This window comes from Nelumbo lutea, chromosome 4 (assembly GCF_056320005.1).
Source record: "Nelumbo lutea isolate HS-2025 chromosome 4, American lotus-T2T, whole genome shotgun sequence".
NCBI lineage: Eukaryota > Viridiplantae > Streptophyta > Magnoliopsida > Proteales > Nelumbonaceae > Nelumbo > Nelumbo lutea.
Genome location: NC_142687.1, coordinates 24,826,593 through 24,848,128, shown reverse-complemented (window position 1 = coordinate 24,848,128; position 21,536 = coordinate 24,826,593). Strand labels below are relative to the sequence as shown.

General features: G+C 38.5%; 2 protein-coding genes across 3 annotated transcripts in view; one reads left to right on the top strand and one right to left on the bottom strand.

Moving 5' to 3' along the window:
• Positions 1-4,183: 4,183 nt before the first annotated feature.
• LOC148854697 (uncharacterized) lies at positions 4,184-7,148 on the top strand. Of its 2 annotated transcripts, XM_088982880.1 has the most exons (3): positions 4,184-4,446; positions 4,925-5,136; positions 5,759-7,148. In XM_088982880.1, the coding sequence occupies exons 2-3, from the start codon at positions 4,927-4,929 to the stop codon at positions 7,022-7,024; spliced, it is 1,476 nt and encodes a 491-aa protein (XP_088839006.1). In that variant the 5' UTR covers positions 4,184-4,446; positions 4,925-4,926; the 3' UTR covers positions 7,025-7,148. The 2 variants fall into 2 exon arrangements, with proteins under 2 accessions (XP_088839006.1, XP_088839007.1); XM_088982881.1 differs by having other exon boundaries at positions 4,253-5,136.
• Positions 7,149-10,090: 2,942 nt separating this feature from the next.
• The window catches only part of LOC148854696 (histone acetyltransferase HAC1-like), a 32,823-nt gene continuing 21,377 nt past the window's right edge, over positions 10,091-21,536 (bottom strand). Inside the window, exons 9-12 of the mRNA XM_088984854.1 lie at positions 13,099-13,177; positions 12,531-12,920; positions 11,022-11,239; positions 10,091-10,929 (exon numbers count right to left, since the gene is read on the bottom strand). Coding sequence (XP_088840980.1) covers positions 10,815-10,929; positions 11,022-11,239; positions 12,531-12,920; positions 13,099-13,177 — 802 coding nt within the window. The 3' untranslated portion in view covers positions 10,091-10,814. The remainder of the gene's footprint in view (positions 10,930-11,021; positions 11,240-12,530; positions 12,921-13,098; positions 13,178-21,536) is intronic.

Below are 21,536 nucleotides of genomic sequence, written 5' to 3'. Positions count from 1 at the left end.
CCCTGTGTAGAGGCTCCGAAGCTCAAGTTAGAATCCTTTAAAAGCAAGGTAATACCAGATAGCGCAAAGTTTGCTTACCTTTGTTGTCGAGGGGTAGGGGGCTCTTATAGTCACTTCGTGTACTTGTCCCGAGGCCCTTGCCAGATCGGGTATGATTACCCTTGTGCTTGTCAATTCGGTCGTCGTCCTTTCTGCTGAGACAGAACCATCACTGCCTAACCGTCTAACTGTAGATGGCGGTGTCAGGTGGCCGTTTAGAGTGCTGCTGCCAAACGTCAAATCCCAAGTCAGTCAGGCGTGGCGCCCTCGGGCACAGACTTCCCTAGTGTCAGGCATGGTACGACTTGTTTGGTTTTGGTGCCCAGAAAGTGATGCAAAGTGCTGAGCGAGGCGGTCTTGAGCTCGGAGGTATCTATAGGGCAGGTCAGTTCGGCAAGGTGTATCCCGAACTGTTACAAGGTGGGTCAGTTTGGCGAAGTGTATCCCGAGCTGTTACAAGGTGGGTCAGTTTGGCGAAGTGTATCCCGAGCTGTTACAAGGTGGGTCAGTTCGGCGAAGTGTATCCCGAGCTGTTACAAAGTGGGTCAGTTCGGCGAAGTGTCCCGAGCTGTTACAAGGTGGGTCAGTTTGGCGAAGTGTATCCCCTTGTTCCCGCCTAGGCTTAGCCCCTTTTGCCGAGCTGTTGTTTCTGCCACGTGTCACATAATAGAGAGGTCGGGCCAAATCTTCCTTCATCAGGATCCATTGACAAGAATCCACTCTTGTTAACCTGGTGTCACCCAACAATTCCTGTCCAATGAAATTTTATAACAAAAAAAGGGACATCTAAAATTCACCACAACTTTTCAAAAATCACTATATCACTAACTTGATGTTAAACAGACTAACGGGTGTTAATATATTATCATTTTAATATTTAGACATGAAAAAAGGAAAAAGTTCAAAAAATATTTTCAAATATAAAATACATAGAAATTATGAAAATTATAAAAATTGCAAATAAATAAAAAATACAAGAAAATTTATAGATTGTAGAAATAGAAAAATGTAAAAAAAAAACAGAAATTATAAAATAACATTGGAAATTATAACAGAACACTAAAAATGCAAAAAAAAAAAAAAAGAAAATTGAAAACTGAAAAGACCATTTTTTCTCTAATTCACCATTCAAGGGTAATTTGGTCATAAAAAGTTGTTATTTATGCTGACATAGACACCTCTGTTAAGAAGCATTAATGGTGCACTAACGGAAGGTGAATCTTGGAAAGTAAAAACTTACTGACATGGTGAGTTTTAGACATTTTGAAAAGTTGTGGTGAGTTTAAGAGAAACATTGAAAATTCATGGTGAGTTTTAGACAATTTCAAAAAAAAAAAGTTTTGGGTTGACATGCCAATATCTAATTGGTTCATAGGTGACATGTTTAGATAACGAACTTCAATAAGAACCAACGTTTTAAAAAACTACCCGAAAACGTAACTGTTTTGGCCATTGGTTTCTGGGACGACGGTCCGACTGTCCGGTTCGAATGGACAACCTGTTTTGACAAACAAATAAAACAAATAAAAAAATAATTAAAAATAAAAAAACGGTAAAAAACCATTGAACGGGTCGATGGTTCGACCACCATAATCAACGGATTGTTGACTTTTTCAACAGTTTTTGGCTAAAACCGGGTTTGGGGTAAAATGAAACCAGTTGCCTAGACGGTCCCTAGGCTGAATGGTCCAACTGTCCGGGTCAACAGCGATTCAAAAACCTTGATAAGAACGATTCTGATCTACCATGTGACGAATAATTTGTCCAACTGGCTACCACATCATGACTCTCCAAAGGAAAATGAGAGCAAAGATTGATCTAACGTGGCAAGGGAAGGCCACATGGCAGGTGGGATCATGGGAACCATGCATTAACCTGGAAGGTAAACGATTTCATAAGAATCTTGGCACATATTATCAACGATTTCTGTGCATTGAAATTTTGTAAATGTTACACTTTAACTGGATCCAAATTTGACAGGCATATTCAAAGAACAAGCTTGGGTAAATTCATTCTTCTTGTTTCTGAGGTGAAAACCAACAAATGATGATAGAAAGTGACTTATCAGCTCTTACCCAAAAATAAAAAGACTTATCAGTTGATTAGGCCTGATAAGATGAAATAGTAGGGTTCTCCCTCTCTAGCGTTGTTTCTTCTTTGGAGAGAGATTAATTTCTGGGATAATAGGGTGGTCCAAACTCCAAACCTCAAGACTACCAAACCCTCCGTAAGTACAGTACCAAACACTAATGCTTCTGCTATTGGTGATCAGCCCTCCCTTCAGTGCATGGGTCTAATTTCTGTATCAGGTTGCTGAGTAGCCAAGTGGGCGGTGCCCTTGCCCAGTGGTGACCCTGTTGATGAATTTGTTAAGGCCCATTTTCCATTGTAGACCCATGTTCTCTGCTTCTTGTATGGGCCTAAAATACAGAAGAAGAAAGCAATTCTAGACTCTATCGATCCCCCCCTCCCACCAAAAGAAAAAGAACAAATAAAAGAATAAAAAAGAGATTACTTGTTTGCAAAGTATAATGGTACCCCATAAGCTGTTACAACTGGTTTATCTTGTTGCTATTCCACAGAATTAATAGCTGATGAACCACATAGGACATAGCAACTGATTCGGACTGCAAAAGTAATGGGCTTAAATGGCCCACAGTTAATGAGTTGAGTCAATACCTGTATTGATGGACATAGTTCTGGTAATGTACAAGGTCCAGCCAAACATCCTGGTCCATTTTCAGCCGTTCTCTTTCCATTGTTCCCAAGTTCTCAGACGTCATTGACTTCCTAATCTGTCTTCTTTTGGGGGCGCCAGGACATTGCCTTCCTTATCCGTACTTTCATTTCACTGTGTTAAAGCCTCCACCAGCTCAAAAAGAAAGAAAGCAGCAAAGAAAAGAATACAGAAAACCCAGATTTTTCTTTAATGGTTCTGCATGCATATTCATGCATAGAAAATAGAGATGGTCCCCTCCAAGTCTCAACAGTCCTCCAATCCTACTGATCCTTCCCCATTTATCGTTTCTACTGAATTCTATTGTTCAGACAACCAGACTGGGTATATAACCGGAGAAGGGAGAGGGGAGAGGTTTACGGGTCATAGGTTCGACCTCCAGTCGAACTGTGATGATGTGGCATATAAATATATATTATGGGTCATATAAATATTATATAATATATTAATAATTTTTAATCTATTTAAATATGGTAGATGGATGTTAAGCTTTTTAATTAAAAAAATGGAAAATTTTCAATTAATATCTTGTAATTTGGGCCTAGTGCCACTTTGGTTTCGAACTTTAAAATACAACAATTCAGCACCCAAACTTTTAAAATGTGACAATTCAGTACCTGGCATTAATTAGTGTTATTTAAACTTTGAAAAAGGCACAAATGCCCTTCAATTGTTATTTAATTTTCTTTATCAACCATCTAAACATTGACAAAAAGTTAATAATTCCAAACTTTTGCCTTTTCCATTCAAGAAAGTGGGGGTCACATTTGAGTGGGCATTCTGGTGACCCCAACTTTTTTGAATAGAAGAGGTAAGGATTTGATACTGTTAATTCTTTGTCATGGTTGATAAAGAAAATTAGATGATATTCGAAGAGCATTTGTGTTTTTTTCAAATACCACTTAACGTTTGACTAACAACTAGTCAACAGCAAGTATTGGATTGTCATGTTTTGAAAATTGGATTTCTGAATTGTTGTATTTTAAAGTTTGGGGACCAAAGTGGCACTAGGCCCAAAGCATAGGGTATTAATCAGGAGTTTTTCCTTAAAAAAAATGAATAGGGATCAAGCCTTTTGACTTGCATTTTCTTTAAAATATGTGTACAATAATATAATATATACAATAACTAGTCGTAAAGAGGTTGATTAGTGGTAAAGTAAAATGTGAAAATAAGAGGTTTTAGCTTTAAATTTTTTTAACAGTACTTTGACCCGGGCGGTTTTATGAAACCGAGACCAGTTCACCGGTTTTCCAGTTCAACCTGCCGATCAACTGGTTTTTAGCGGGTTTTGAGCAAATCCAGTTATTGGGGTATGATCGAACCAGTTAGGACTGGGCCACGGTTCAACCGTCCGGTCCGATCCGATTTCTACACATTGCTGAATTCTGATCTCTCTGCAACCCCACAGCGTAAGGCCGTTAACCATCTCCAGGAAAGCCTTCAATAAAAGCAGAAAGGACAATGCTACTGCACAGCAGAGCCTGTAACTGTAAAGACTTAAAAGCTTTTACCTCTTGCTTCTCTGTTCCTGTGTTCTGATCTTACCCATTGCTTTATATCTCGAGGGGCGTGTCGTCTTCGCTCAAGTGTAAAGGGATTTCTTACAGATCGTGTCCTCTGCGGCTCTGCCTATTCCCTACCTCCTTCCTTGCTTTTCGTATGAAGTGGTAATGAAAGCAGTTTGTTTTTTAATTTGTTTTCGGTGGATTAGAGAACCCTTCTTCTTGTGTCAATCTCTCTGGTTCTTTATCTCATTTCTTTGTGTGTGTGTGTGTTTGTTTTCCTAAGTAGTGGATTCTACAAAAGCCGGGTTTTCGTTCTTGTCAATTACTATATTTTGGTGGGTTCTGTCCTTTTTCATTTGATAATCTGTTTACAAAATTCGGCTAGCCATGAATTTGTCTGTTCCTTTCAGGTATATCCTTCCTTTGGTTTCCATGACTTCAAAATCTTCTGTTTTTGTCCATAATCAGAAAGACTGTAAATAACCCTTGTGAAGTAATCAGGAAGATGTTTGCTGACTTGTGTTCAAGCTATGATTGTCTGCTCTTAACGTTCATTTCTCATCTCTTATCAGTCTAAGCTCAGTTTATCTTAAATTTTTAATCATTCTCTTGTTGGGTTCTCTTTCTCGGCCTTTATCAGCCATGAAGAGGTTTGTCGTCAACATCGAAGCTATTCTCCTTCTTGTCCTACTGCTTTTGGATATGTCATATACATACGAAGCAGATGCATCCAGGACTCCAATGGAGAAAAGAGAGAAAGAAGCTTTATACTTTGCTATTCAAGGGTTCGTTGGGAGATGGTGGAATGGCTCAGAGCTCTACCCGGATCCCTGCGGTTGGACCCCAATACAGGTGTTCTAACCTCTCTCTCTCTCTCTCTAAAAAGACAAAGAGAAGATATTAACTGTTCAAGCCTATAGCTTGCTATTAATGGTCAGAAAATCACCTTTTCTGTTACCGGATACAAGCATATATACAGCTAATAAAAAGTAAAAATGAGACCAACCCATTTGTGAAAAAAAACCATTTTTTACTTACTGGTTGCAGTTTGAGGTTGGGGTATTACTGGGTTCTAAAAGTCACATTCATGATATGTTTTCAAATCATTTTCACTATTTCAGTAGTTGTCTCAGTTATTGAGTCAAAGCAATAGTTTTTCTGTTTATATTTCACTAGTCATTGCTAATTGAATACTATTTGAAAGAACATATGGAACTTTCCAACTCGAAATGTTGAATAAACCACTCTCTTTGAGCCTTTGTGAAGTTTCCAATGCAAAATCTTTAGTTTTGAAACACCAACGTAATAGTTCATTCTTGGACTGAAACCTGCTCATCATTTGTTGTCTTGCTTATATATTCTCAGTCACAGGCTTCAAATAAATTTGGTGCTGTAGTATTCTATACTTGAGCTCATTTTTATCTTAGTATGATATCAAGTTTTCTAAAGGTAATCTCTATATATTTGTTTACAGGGAGTCTCTTGTGATTTCATCAATGGGTTCTGGTATGTTACAGACTTGATCATCGGAACAGTCCATGACAATTCATTCCCGTGCACCCGAAATGTAGAATTCAGGCATCATCTATTCGAGTTGAAGCACCTAAAAACCCTCTCATTCTTCAATTGCTTTATCTCTCCTGCTCAGCGCGCAATCTCCATCCCTACACAGAACTGGGAGAAACTAGCAGGAAGCCTGGAATCCTTGGAGTTTCGTTCAAACCTGGGTCTCATCGGGCAAATTCCCACCATTTTCAGCAGTCTCACAAAGCTCCAATCGTTAGTGCTCTTAGAAAATGGTTTAACTGGAGAACTGCCGATGGGTCTTGGTAATTTAGTCGGCTTGACGCGACTGGTTATCGCTAGGAACCGATTTTCCGGTCGAATTCCGGCGAGTCTGGGACGGTTGGCTCAGCTGCTTATCTTTGATTTAAGCAGGAATTCTCTATCTGGGTCTTTACCGTTGACTTTTGGAGGTTTGACTTCTCTTCTAAAGCTAGACTTGAGCAACAATCTCTTGGAGGGAAAGCTACCAAATGAGCTCAAGAATCTAAAGAATCTCACTTTATTGGATCTTAGAAACAACAGATTTTCAGGTGGGTTGACTCAGTCACTTCAAGAGATGGTATCCCTGGAGGAGATGGTCTTGTCTAACAATCCAATAGGTGGAGATCTAATGAGTTTTGAATGGGAAAAAATGCAGAGCTTGATCGTTCTAGATCTCTCTAACATGGGTTTGAGAGGAGAAATTCCAGACACAATGGCAGAACTAAAGAGATTGAGATTTCTTGGTCTGAACGACAACGATCTCTCAGGCCATGTCCCTCCAAAGCTTTCGGCCATGCCTTGTCTTAATACTGTCAACCTGTATAGAAACGATCTGACAGGAGAACTTCAATTCTCTGAGTGGTTTTATGGAAATATGGGAAGGCGGTTTGCTGCATGGAGCAACCCAAATCTCTGCTACCCTGTTAAGTTGATGTCAACAGGTCCTGTTCCTTTTGGGGTTAAACCGTGTCAGCAGGAGGCTGCCATTTCTGATGCAGGTTTCAAAACTAAGTTGGGTGATGAGAATTTAAACAAGGATTCCCATTTGGTAGCTTCACTGGGATTCTCAAGTGGAGCAAATTGTGGGTTTTGGTGGGGTTTTATTGTTAAGGAGATTGTGATTGTTTTTCTTCTCTTTGATACGTTCTTGTGGAATTATCTTGGTTTGATAGCTTCATTGGAATTCTCTTGATGCACATAAATGTTTCTTCATTGATCCAGCGAGAGTCAAATGTTAGTAGGTTCATTTCCAGATATATTATGAGGCAATTCTGATTTATTGGTGAAAGCAAAGAGCCAAAAGACATTCTAACATAGTGAGGCATCCCTTTATGAGGCAATTCTGATTTATTCATCAATTTTTTATTCTCTCTTGGTGGGTTCGTGGCATCATCACCATCCAAGCCTGGTCGATTACATGAATCATTATCCCTTCTATTTAATACCATGTTCATTGTTAAACTATCGGCCTTCAAAATCACTTCTTATTATTTATATTCTATACTTTTGTCTTGTATCGTTTTGGGAACTTTTTTTAATAAAAAATATATATAAACCTGTATAAAAACCAATTTAAAAAAACTAAAAAAATATATAAAAAGTGCATAGTTTTTAGTATTGATACACTTATGCCAATACACAGGTGTATATATACTTCGAACCAATAAAATAACCACTTCAAATATCAAGAAATCACTTTCTTATGGATGCTATGAGGGTGAGCAGTTATATATACTCACTTGGCTTCTAAAATTCTTGAGGGAATTCAGAATTTATGTTAGGTTAAAATTCCAATTTTTCAAAATTGATCCCGTTCAAAGAAAAATTTTGGTGTCAATTAGAAACATATAAAGATTTGGCCCATTAAAAGTAAAACCACCACATTTCATTAAAAGCATCTATTACTTCCTTTAATTTTAAAAAATAAATAGTAATTATAATAAAAAAAGCAGTTTAAATAAAATGTTAAAAAATAACTTAGCTAGAGATTACTCCAACCACTCAGTCAGAATTGGGACCCTGTGATGGTCTCTGTGTTCCTCACCCGATGTAAACTCCAATAACTCAGTCCGAGATCCATAGCAAATATCATTTCATATGTATATATATGAAATCCCTTGAGATGCTTATTTAATAGCGATCTAAAGTTCCAAAAGTTTGGAGTTGGGACTCTTGCGCCCGAGACGCCTGTTGCATGATGCATCCCTCCAAATTCCCAAACCATATGGCACTTCAGAATTGTCCTTTTTCTTGTTTCTGTTCTAATTTTAATCTCTCAAGCCCAACAGTTCAGCCAATGAGAATTTTTGTTAAGATGAAGAAATTGAATTTCGGCTCTTTTGGGGATCTGGGTTTGATCTGTTCTTAATTGCTATCTCTGCTCAGTTAGGGCAGAACAGTAGGATCTCAAGGAAAGATGGTGAGAGGTGGAAATTGCTGCCAGTAGTCAGTGTACTTGGAAGGCTAGCAAGCTGTATGCAGTGGTGGTAGTAAATGCACCTAGTAGGACCCCTTGTAGATTTTAAGCAGACTAGGTCCTTAACTCTTCTTGAACACGTAGACTCCAACACTTCTGTGAACTTCTTCCCATGGTTAATGCTTCAAATTCAAGGTGAGATGGGGTGGGAGTGGGACCTCTTTTAGATGATCCAATATTGGGCAGCTCAGCTCTCTGTCTGTTTATCTGGGTTTTCTGCTCTCTTTAAGGGAGTTTGATAGATAGATTCTAGATTGATCGAGAGAAATCTGTTCTTGCAGGTTGGTATCTTCTTAGACCATTGAAGAGGTACAAAAAGATGTTTGGCCATATATATATATATATATATATATATATATATAAAATACTGAAACAGTTGGTCTACAGATTGGGTCAAAGAGAAAAGGATCAGCCAATGGATCATAAAGAAGAAGCCCTTGTGAAATTCATTCCTTGGTGATGGTACATGATCTTCAAAGCCCGCGTACAAGAGAATGGTTTTGAAAACCAAACCGGACCGGATGGTTGGACCACTTGACCTTGGAATCGGTTTTGTTTCATCCAAAAATTGCTTTTGGGCCAAAACCGTTGATTTGATCAATGACCCAATGATTTGGGCAGTTGAACTGTCGACTCAAACAACAGTTTTAGACATTTTTTATTTTAATTATTATTTTATTTTTTTAAGTCAAAACAGGCAATGGTCAGACTGTTCAACCAAACCAGATGGTCACACCGCTTGACCCAAAAACCGGTCCCTAAAACAGTTCCATGTCCAGCCCGGTTTTTAAAACCTTGGTTCCCGATGACGATAGAAGAGACTTTCAGTATTGTAATTCTGTCATACTTTATAGGACACTTGCAGAGTTCTACAAAACGAAATACCACCTTTGACAACCATGATTTTATCTATAGCAGGAGATAAGACCATTAGGTGATCTCTATCACATCATCATTTGTATCACGTTTTGAATATCTCCCAATTATATGGATTTAGCTACATGTATCCTGTTTCGCCATTCCTCAAGATAAGATCCATGACTATAAGAGTTTGACAAAAGTTCTAACGCTGGCTGTTAACCGGATACAACTTGCATTGATGGAGTTGCAACACATTGAATGACAGTACAAATTTGCTCAAACCACATATTTGTACCATTTTCTTGAGCCATGCAACAGTTGAAAGATTACTTTGATATACTTTTGCAGACATGACAGTTGCTTTTGTTCAAAAAAATAAACCATTAATATTGGCGAACAACCGCCAAGTTAAAGAGAAAACGAAAGATGGGAAAACAAAGCTAACAACCAACATTTGTAATATTGCATACCATTAACATGTTGAGCAGTTGCTTATTAAAAAGCATGTTAATCTAAGAATGATATATTAATAAAATGAGCTAGAAACAACTGATGACGCTTTTATAACTTCCTGTTATCAAGATATCATACTAATTGAGTGCACAAGAAGAGAGTGGGGAAGGAGGAAAATAAATGGGTTAGATTTTTCAACATGGTCTGTATGTGAAGCCAAGACAACTTTTGGCATCATACATCCACAGGCATATACAGGACATTTGTGTCAAACCATATTTAATCCAATTATAAATCTATTGAATTTGGGTCAACCTTAGAATATGAATTCGAACAAACTTTTCCCTAGGCATCTAATTATTTATACAGGTCTCTACAAAGGATTAAAGATGGATCTAAGCCTATATGCTGTATCATAATTGAGAATTCAAGAATGTATTTATGGTTGGCAGCATTTCAGAAAAGCAATGATACAACTTTTTTTTCTTCTTTGATGATCAAACTAATAAACTCTTTTACAGAATGCCAGTATCTGTTCAGAAGATGATAGACAGCTATGACTAACATTTACAAAATGTGATCGGGAAACGAAACTAAAGTATCAGAGGATGCTATAATCAATCAATCACCTCACATCCATTCAACAAGGTTACTGGAACTCCGATGAACTTGGTTGTGTGACAAAGGTACTGGAACTACAAAACCCCATATCCTATTTACTGGAAGCAGGGGATGGCTCCTGCCACCTGTACAGTTGTTACTGCCGAATGCTGACTATAGTTAAGTAACCAGATGGTAATTGCATTTTGAAATGAGAGAAAAAGTCCTTCCTCCCCCACCCCGGTGCAAAGAAAGAAGTATGCTGTCTGGTCCAAGAAAGAAAATGGGAAAAAGTTGTTAAAATGAGCTTTTCTTTTTTCAGTATTTCATTGTTGATGGTTGAGGTAAAAAAGGGTAATACAGTTTACTGGCCATGAAAATATGTGTTTGTGTGTGAGAGAGAGAGAGAGAGGGAGCCGATCTTTATGTAAGCAAAAATGAATTATATTTTACAAATTTATTTTTAGTTTTACCAAGTATTTGCAACTATGGTTTTATTGCTCCTCAAATGCCATCCGTTGACCTAATTGTACAATTGCTGTCATTGTAGATGTTGCAAGTGATCATCCCATTGTTGACTGTACACTTAAGGTTATCTACAGTATACTGCAACCTCAGATTCTTGCCGTCTCACTGGCTCTGTAACTGCAGCCCTTCGTCGAGAATCCACTTGCAACTGAAGCCTCTTCATGTGATTTCTTATATCTCTGCAAATATAGCAATTAATAGAGAATCTACTAACAACTTTGAAAAAGGCAAATAGATAATAAAAACTTAAAGACAAAAGCATTATACACACATGCAACGTGGTACAGGGCATTCCATTCGTCTGCAATTCCGAGAATGTAACCTCAGGAGGAACCAAGTCTTCTTGCAGTGTCCACAGCCTCCAGTGGCACGGGTCTTGCAATATTTACTATGGCAGAACAATTTTTTTATTTTATCACAATTCGGATAATTGCAATGATTGATGGCACACCGAGAAGCATGCATGAGAACATCCAGCAACTTCCTCATCTACAGAAACAAATCCAATTACTTCACACAGAATATACAAGGTGATTGGATTAAAAAGGGACTACTGTTATCCTTTACAAAGAATCAGTTTCTAGAAGTGATTACTAAAGAGAGAAAAAATGGATACCTAGATCTGTTTCTAAAGTAAAGGTGATACCTAGATTCTCCTAAAAGCTTGCTCTTAACAGTGAATCAACCATGAACAAGCAAAAGTAAGTGCACAAAAATATGCTGATTACCATCTCTCCCATGCTATGCCTGCTACTAATAGTATATCACTCATTATAAACAATCATATTCCATTGACGTTTAAATAGATTAACTTCTGCACCAGTGAATCAACAGCTCAAAGGCACAGACTGTAGAGAACCGAAGTAGAAGCGTACCCCTAGGAAACCAGGTTTGCAAAACGGTTGTGAGTTTCAAAATATGAACCTTAATCTGAACCAGATGAACCAATGGAACACTCAGACAAGAAAATGCATGCATACTTTTAATCCAAGCCTGATAATATATGCCCCAGTCTGCTTCTATGCAGGCTGAGGATCAATTGGCAATGAGTGAAGTATTTTCAACAGATTTCTGTTCAAGTCTCCCTTACTGAAACCTGAGAGGGCCTTATTTGTCAGCACTCAGCATCCAGGAAAAGAAGAATAAGAGCTATACCTTGTCATTGTTTCATCTCTAATTATGCACCTACGTTCTATTGGTACTAGGGCTGCAACTTAGGTTGAGTTACCCCAAACCCAACCCGAAAAAGTCAGGTTGAGTTGGGTCAGGTTGAAAAGTATGAACATGACTTAATCTTTGCCTCTTGGGTTGGGTTAGAGTTGAGGCCTTGGCCAACCCAAACCCGACTTAGCTTCATATTTATATGTAAAATATCATGTAAACATTTATTTAAGTACTTATGCATATATGCATGCATGCATGGATCCTACCTATCTATATGCATGTATGTACATATGCTAAAACCGATTACGTCCTTTTACATATGACAATGCTAAAACTGAATCAACCTCAACCGGAGTGTAGGAAATAAGAACATTTGGCAAAAGGAAGTAGAGAAGTTGGGCAAACCTGATCCCAACCCAACCCAAAAATTTTGGGTTGGTTAGGGTTAGGGTTGACCTAACCTGGCCTGACTTGTACCCCTAATTGGTACGTACAGTTTTCCCAACAAAACTACTGTCTGGTGCCTAGGTATAGATACCTTGAATAGAGTAACAAATAAGTAGTAAATAAATGAGGAACAAAGAATTCTAAATTCCAAAGCTAGAGGAGAATATACCTGCAAAGCCTTTCTCTTCCGAACCTCTCTGTTCTTTATTTTATGATTAGCCATGGAAGGATGTTTTATCAACTTATGATTATGATCAACCACTTCCTTCTGATAGCATACAGCACACACATCATAATCAGAGCAGACCTCACAATGCCATCCCTGTCCAGCCTCAATATCTTTATAGCAAATGCTGCAAGTAGCAATGACAGCAGGCACAGCTGGATTGTGGAAATGGTACAATATCATCATTGTGGAATGCTTGGCCCGACGGAGTGTATCATATTGGTAATGGTTTCCCTGACAGAAGCCCAAAAAAGTCTGCCTATTCTCAAACAACTCATTATCTAGGATGCCATCCTTATCCTCGGTATGAAGGGGAACATCATTAACCTCCACCTGGAAAGGATCAACAAAATAACTAATAAAATGCCACTCCTACTTGAATGACGTAGATTAAAAGCAAAGATAGACTCGAGATAATTAGAAACTCAGAATTAATTTATTGTGGAACTTATTGAGAACTAGAATTTAGTGTAGAAAATCTTTACAAAATAAATTTTAGCATAGGAAACACCTGAGTGAGGGCATGCTTTTCCTTGGAATTGATAGGGTGCCTATTCATCTCATCCAGGTTTTGCTCTGCATCATGACACCTAGAATGACAAAAACCAGAATAATTAGAATCTAAATATCAAAGTACCATTCATGAACTTCTTGGGCAACTCATTCATACAGCTAGCAATAGAGATCCAAAACAAAGTTTTTAAAACTAGTAGCTTTTGATATCATTATGAAGTTATGGACCAATCAAAAGAGAATAGTAATATAAGTTATAAGTGAGCAATGTGAAGAAGAAAACGTTTTGAGTGGTGAAAAACAACAAAACAATTATCTCATGCTGAAAATAGAAGGCATTAAAACACAGACAAGCATAATCAGCAAGTAGCAAGAAATGAAGAACAAGTCCAATAAAGCAGATTTAGAAGGTAAATGTAACTTGTCCACAAAATACAGTTTAAATAAGATATATCAGATATTTGAACAAAATAAAAAGAAAGGGACAATAAAAATGAGCAAACCTTCTAGGATAGATAACAACATGGGAAACAAACAAAGTCAGACACTTACCCTATTCTAAACTGCCAAATTCCAAAACATCCTTGCTTTGGGTTCTCTATAGTTGATAAAGGCATCTTTCAAATTGATCAAGTCTATGGAGAACATCAGAATATCACCAATGTGGCAGAGTGCAATTTCCATGTCAGTCTAAATTTCCTTGGGCACAAAGCAAGAGCCATCTATAGATCAAAAGGTAGTAGAAAACTAAAAACTATATGATCCACCTGACTGCACATATTGGGTAAAACATTCTCACTCTTCCGGATAAAAGCACTAGAATTCGTCTTGCCACAGAATCCATCTTCTACTTTATGTCATTGATTGTTTAGTGGTGATATCCACTTCGTTTATTTATTCCTTTTTAGTTCTATTTGAGTTTAAATAAGATTAGTATAACTTCAGTCCTTGACAAATGCCTTAGTTTTTAAAAATTCCAACCAAGAATTCCAAGTTGGTAACTTTTGTAATGAGACAAAATTGAGAAGTCTAAGTTTCTTAGGCTTCATATCAATCTGCAATGAAGGGATACTGTTAGCAAAAGAAAACAACAGTCATTTTATAGTAAAGAAAATTATGAAAAGAAGAAAAAGGCATCCAATCAGAAAAAAAAAAAAAGAAAAGAAAAAGGCAGATAACTATAAAATAAGGCATTGCCGAGACAGACCCAGCCAAAGACCACCCCACTTTACATATAAACAACACCAATAACCAGCAACAAAATCCAACAAAATAAAAGAAACAGTTGCCCCTATACCATTGTTATCGATTGTATAGGGGTAGTTTAGTCTTTCTATTTATGTTTAAGCTGATGTTTAATGTTTATGTTAAGTGATGTGTCCCATACTTAAGTAGGGACATAATAGTCTTTTGTTTATTTAATAGAAACATATAAATATAACCTAGCCGACTAGAGAGAGTGACTTTTCTCTTTTGTTCAAACCAGTTTTCTCCTCCTTTCTTCTCTTCCCTTCTCTTCCTCTCTCTTCTATCTCCTCTAATCTTCCTCTAATACTATTTCTAACAGAATTCTAGTGCAGGTTTGAACTTTATCATGGTATCAGAGCCACTGTGACAAAATCAGATCTGCCCAAAATTCTATTCTATCGCCATTCAGCCTAGGGTTTTATAGTTTTCTTCATCATCCGTTGGAGATAGGGAAATGGGTGAAAAGGAGTGATCACCCTTTCCCTTGGGAGGTTTCCATGCCTCCTGTCAGTGGTTTAGTGGGTGTTTGTGGTGGTTTGTAGGAAGCCCTCTAATCGGTGGTACGAAAGGGGCTGTTTTAGGTGATGCAGTGGACAGTTGAATGTCAGGTTGGTTTTTGGTGATCAAATAGGCGGGCTATATGTGTGTTTCAGTGTGAATCAAGTGGTTGGTGAGTTGCTAGTGCTATGGTGTGTATTCAGGTAGTTGTGTGGTAGTTTTATGGTGCTGAAAGTGAAGAAATCAGTGACGGCTACTGCTGAAAATTGTGATTGTTAGTGGTTTCACTAGTGTGCAGTGTAGTGAAAACTGATTTAGAAGTTTGATATACGAAAAAAAAAGGGAATTCAGATATGGGAGACAGTAGTGAATACAAATCTAGTGTTATGGTTCCCACTGACTACCTGAATGTTCAGATGACTTCTATCAAGTTGAATGGGGAGAATTATGTGCCTTGGGCGAAATCTGTAGAGGTCTTTCTTAGAGCTAAGAAGAAAGTAAAGCATGTAAAAGAAGAAAAACCTCCCACTAACTCTCAGGAGTATAGTCATTGGGTCATTGGGAACAAGAAGATGCACAAATTATGACCTGGTTATGGAATAGTATGGAACCCAAGATCAATGTGATTTTATGTTCCTAGATACAGCCAAGGAGATTTGGGACCATGCCAAGAAATTTTACTCGAGACAACACAATACTACTAAAGTGTATCAGCTTTATCGAGAGTACTTTAATCTGCAACAGGGTAATCAGAATCTTGAGAAGTACTATGCTAGCATGAGGAACCTTCGTAATGAGTTGAATGTATTGAAAGAATGGTAGGATCCATCTAATGGACGCCAAGAACGGTGCGGAATTGGGGGCGAATTTCAAAAAAATTTCCTACCTTCTTCCAACTGGGAATCATATTCCCTAAATTTAGAATACATTATTCAAGGGTCCTATTTGAACCATAAACAAATCAGATCTGAACCAAAAGGAAACAGGAAGAATTATACCTGATCCGGAGAAATAATATCTCCCAAAGTTGGTGTTCACGCCCAAAGAAGTAACCAAGATCCGCTCCTGCTGAAGATGACACAGCTGTGGATGGAACGGAACCAGCAAGGTGCGTCCTACACACTAGATTCTTCACAAGAACCCTTTGGAAACCTTGAACACCGAATCCTAGTGTCTTTCTTGCAAGACTATTGTCAAGAACTGCTTTCTTGACTTCCTGTTGCTGCAAAGATCCAATCTTCCAACAGGTAGTGGCAGCGGCTGAAGGAGGAGAAATCCAAGGACGAAGAGGGCAGAATTGTCTCTTCTCTCTAGAGTCTGTGAGAGATCAAATCTCAGATTGCAGGATGTGTTTCTTGCTTACTCCAACCCCCTAGTTCGAAATCTGATATTTCTGCTAGGGTTTTCTCCTCTTTCTTCTTGATCAAGAAACCTCCCAATATTTTGGGAGTTATCCCAATCGAAATCAGTATTTGGATAGAGGTTAATCTTAATCTTATCTGCAGATTAAGTTAGTTAACTCCTGATCTTATCAGGAGGTTACCAAATTCAAATCTAATTTGAATTTGGTCTCTTAGAGTGGATAAGGTCAAAGACCCAATCTTTTTACTAACACTAATCTCAGATTCGCCCTATGAACTGGTGATCATATCAGCCCAATTCGAAATGGGCTTTTGGCCCATTAAGTGTTCAGTGTTTAACTAGTTTCCAACCTGTTGCCCAGTTGGGCTTCTTTGTATGGTGTGGGACCCAAGCATTGATCTACACACCAGCCACATGGGTTCGGCCCAACCTTTATTACAAGGCCCAGCCGAATTCACTGAAAGACTCAGTGACCCCCTTGAGCCCATCACATGGACCCTATGGGCCCAACACTTACATTAAGTGGTCCCTGGGCCAAGCCATCTTATAAAAGCCCAGGGACTGTGGGCAGGTGCAAGATTAGCCCATCAGGTATTATCCTAAATGGTCTTACACTTAACCTCTCAGCCCTTAATGATCAAGCACTGCCTGACAAGAGAAGACCTCTCTCTCGGCTGCAAGGAACAATGCCGCACTCTCTACTCACATGGATCCCGGGAATTAAAACCTTTTGCAAATCTTTTGAAACCGTACATATACATATATATATATATATATATATATATATATCTTATTTTTGCAAAACAAAATTCCAACGATTGAAATCAATTGTCGGCAGTTTGGTTTCCATCAGAGAGAGTGCATTCCCGATTACCATTGTCCGACAAAGGCGTTGATCCTGTCACTATGACCACTCACTCGGATGAATTCTCAGACTGCCCCAACATGTCCAGGTTTTGACCCCCACTAAGGATTTCACTGATTGACACATCAAAGACAGCCTGATCCGGCACCTAGTGATATGTAATAATCGAGTCTAGGGCAATACTGAAAATCTGGTCTGGTTCAAGGGTTCAAGCAATCCCATACTGCATGTGCCTTGGGTCTTACCTTGATGGCCGAAACAAGCCATCCCAACACTTGGTGACACACCAGTATCAGCCTTGGCAGGATAAATCTCCCCAGACTTATCCAATGGCTGTGAACATTTAAAACTAACACAAGATTCTATAAGTGTCCAGTTTTAGAGTCTTACACAGAATTATACCAAACAACATGAATCAAACATGCACTTTAATTTATTTCCACTAAATAACAAAAGTACATCAAATCCGATTGAAGCTAAGGGCATACAAAACTGTCTAACATGTATATCATCCCCTCACTTCTGATGTTAAGATTTGGCAACAACAGAGAGAACTAGATGTGACCAGATTTTTAGTAGGGCTGAAATATGAATATGAACCAATGAGAGCATAGATACCAGGAGGGTCAGCTCTAGAAGAGGTGTTTGCCCATCTTCGAAGGATTTCTGTTGGGCCCACAAAGAATTCTAATATCTTTGACAGGTCTACCTTTGCAGTGATGAGAGGGGGAGGCCGTGGTGTTAGAGGTGGAGATCGGGGAGTTCAGCCCGGTCATAGTGGTAGCAGTGGATCCATATATGGTCGTTGTGGTGGTCGACGTGTTGGAGGTCGAGATTAAGGGGGAACTCGTGGCAGAGGACGTAGTAATGGTCCGAGGTATACACATTGTGGTATGGAAGGGCACACACTATTAGCTTTTCTTATGATTTGCATGGCCCACCTTCAACTTGGGCAAATCATGCAGTGATGGTAGTTCCAGACAAGATATCCAACAACCTATTCAGATGCCTTCTACATCAACGGATGTCTCTGGAAAGGAGATGATGACTGTCCCACGTGATGAGTATGAGCGGTTTATCCAGACCACCTCTCAACAAAATACAGCTACTCTCGCACATTCAGGTATGGCTTGTCTGGCATCCAAACCCACCTCATGGATTATCAACTCTAGAGCTTCCGATCATTATGACTGGGACTCGAGGTATGTTTTCCTCCCTTTGACAGTGCTCCACATCGCATTTTGTTACCCTTGCTAATGGTTCTGCATCCTCCATTTGTGGTGTTGGAAATGTTGGCATAAACCCTTTATCCTTGTCCTCAGTTTTGTATGTTCCCAAATTCCCTTTTAATCTTATGTCTGTTAGTAAGCTAACCAAGTCTCTTAATTGCTCTATCACCTTTTACCCCTCTTCTTGTGTTTTTCAAGATCTCAAGACAGTGATGAAGATTGGTGGAGGGCATGAAGCTGGTGGACTGTATTATCTTGATGGTGGTGTTGGTTCGTCAATAGCTCTTTAGACATCTCTTTCTCCTCTTTAGTGGCACTGTAGACTTGGTCATCCATCGCTTAAACACTAAAGTCACTTATCCCATTGTTGAATCGTCTTTCTGTTTTGGATTGCGAGTCGTGTCAATTGGGGAAACATCACCCATGTTCCCTTTAGTCCTAGGGTTGATAATCGTATGTTGAGTCATTTTTCTTTAGCTCATTCAAATATTTGGGGTCCAAATAAAATAGTGTCATACAATGGTTACAAATACTTCGTTATTTTTGTTAATGATTATTCAAGGATGACATGGATTTACCTAATGAAAGAAAGGAGTGAATTGTTTCCATTTTCCAAAAACTTTATGCTAAAATGCGCAACCAATTTGGTGTACACATTAAGATTCTTCATTCTAATAATGGTCACAAATACTTTTATGCACCGTTTCAGGAGTATTTGGAACATGGCATTATCCATCAAACTTCATGTACTTATACACCTTAGCAAAATGGGGTGGCTGAGAGAAAGAAACGCCATCTTTTGGAAACTGCTTGGTCCCTTTTGCATCATTTGAATGTACTCAAAGATTTTTGGAGTGATGTTGTGCTTAAATCTTCTTTCCTCATTAACCGGATGCCCACGCCCATCCTTGAAGGTCATTCTCCTTTCACCACTTTGTTTTCTACCTTGTCTCCTTTTCCCCTTACTCCTAGGGTTTTTGGGTGTGTATGTTTTGTTCATAATCTTAGACCTGGAGTGGACAAATTAGATGCACGATCCACCAAGTGTATCTTCCTTGGCTATTTCCAAACCCAGAAAGGGTATAAGTGTTATAACCCCAGTTCTCAACATTCCTTTGTGTGCCTTGATGTTAGTTTCTTTGAATTTATTCTGTTTTTTCTAGGTCCGATGATGTCTCTTCTTCTACCTCACCTCCTCCTCCTCTTCCAATTCCTGTTGAGGACCCCATCCCACTTGTTCCAGTTGTGATTAAGTCTTCACCTCCATTACAACTTCCTGTTGAACAACCACCCATCCGCCAAGTGTACGCATCAACATGTACCAGCTCCTCCAGCTTCTTCACCATCGACAGATCCGTTAGTTGTCCCCCCACCAACTCCACCTCTTGTTTCTAACCTTGATCTTCTTATTGCCTTGCGGAAAAGTAAACTGAGTTGTACACTTCATAATTTCCAATTATGTTTTTGTATCTCACCTTTTTGCTTCCCAACAGTATTTTAAAAGCGCAAGGCGAGGCGCACGCCTTTTTGAGGCAAGGCACACAATTTAAAAAAAAAAAAAAGCTAAAAATTCAAAAAATTATAAAACATAATATTAATAAAAATATTAACTTAAGTTTTAAAATAAATGTTTTAAAAAATCTATTATCTAAAATTAAAACACATAAATATAATATGTAAAGCATATTCAAATGAGAATTTAAAAATGAAATCAAACATATAAAACATTTTCAAGCATATAAAACCCACAATCTCTTTTTTTTCTCAAATGCATCAAGTAGCTAATGTGACATATTATATTCCTAATTCTACAAGCCACCTTTGTGCCACGCCCCTTGAGGTAAGCCCAAACAAGTCCATGTTAGGGTCTTAAATTCTTAGATCTCACACAAAAAATAATAATTTTATAGTTTTAATTGCTTTTAAGAAGATATTTTATTAAGATGAATGAATGGACATTACCAAATTTCGAGACCCTATTTGGTAATGTTGTCCATTCATTCATCTTAATAAAATATCTTCTTAAATGCAATTAAAACTATAAAATTTTTATTTTTTGTGTGAAATCTAAGAATTTAAGACCTTAACATGGACTTGTTTGGGCTGGCCTCGAGGGGCGTGGCACGGGGGTCCAGGGGTGGAGCCCCTGGCCCAACGGCCAGACTAAAAAAAAAAAAGGAAAAAGCAGCAAATTTTCAAAAGACGCATGCCTAGGTGCACCAGGCATGCACCTTTTGAATGGGCTGCGCCTAGGACCTAGGCAAGGCGCCTACCCTAAAATACGCCTCGCTTGAGCGCCTATTTGCACCTCCAAGGTGGCGCCATGCAATGGAAGAACTCTCAGCTTTGGCTCATAATCACACGTGGTATCTCAGCATGTTGTGGGTTATAAGTGGGTATACATTGTTAAGTATTTACCTGATGGTAATGTAGAGAGATTGAAAGATCGACTGGTTGCCAAAGGCTATTCCCAAACATATGGTATTGACTATACGAAGACCTCTCCTGTTGCTAAAATTGGTTTCGTTTGTACTTTAATATCTCTAGTTGCTATGTATGATTGGCCTCTGTTTCAACTTGACATAAAAAATGCCTTTTTACATGGTGATCTCCTTGAGGAGGTCTATATGGAGCAGCCACTGGGGTTTGTTGCTCAGGGGATAAGGTGTGCAGACTAAAGGTCATTTATGGACTTAAACAGTCCCCTCGTGCGTGGTTTGGTAGATTCAGTGAAGTGATAAAGAAGTTTGGTATGAAACAGTGTCAGGTTGATCACTCAGTATTTATCCATGATTCGCATGCTAGGGAGATCTTACTGGTGGTATATGTGGATGATATTGTCATTACCGCCAGTGATAGATTGGGGATTGATAGGCTAAAGACCTTTCTGCAATAGCGCTTTTAAACAAAGGACCTTGGTAAATTAAAATATTTCATGGGAATATAAGTAGCAAGGTCTAAGCACGGTATTAATTTGTGTCGGAGGAAGTATGTTCTTGATTTATTGGAGGAGACAGGATTGTTAGGTGCCAAACCAGCTAAAAACACCTATGGAACCAAATACCAAGTTGAGCAATGATATGGGTGAGGAGTTTGAAGATCCTAGAAGGTATAGGCGGTTGGTGGGTAAGCTAAACTACCTAACCATTACTCGGCCATATATTTAATTTGCAGTTAGTGTGGTGAGTCAATTTATGCAGAAACCTCAGGTTCCACATCGGGATGAAGTTCTAA

Coding starts and splice junctions, on each gene's coding strand:
- LOC148854697 (XM_088982880.1), top strand. CDS start 4,927: ATGAAGAGGTTTGTCGTCAACATCGAAGCTATTCTCCTTCTTGTCCTA. Junction 5,137..5,758: donor GCGGTTGGACCCCAATACAG/GTGTTCTAACCT, acceptor ATTTGTTTACAG/GGAGTCTCTTGTGATTTCAT.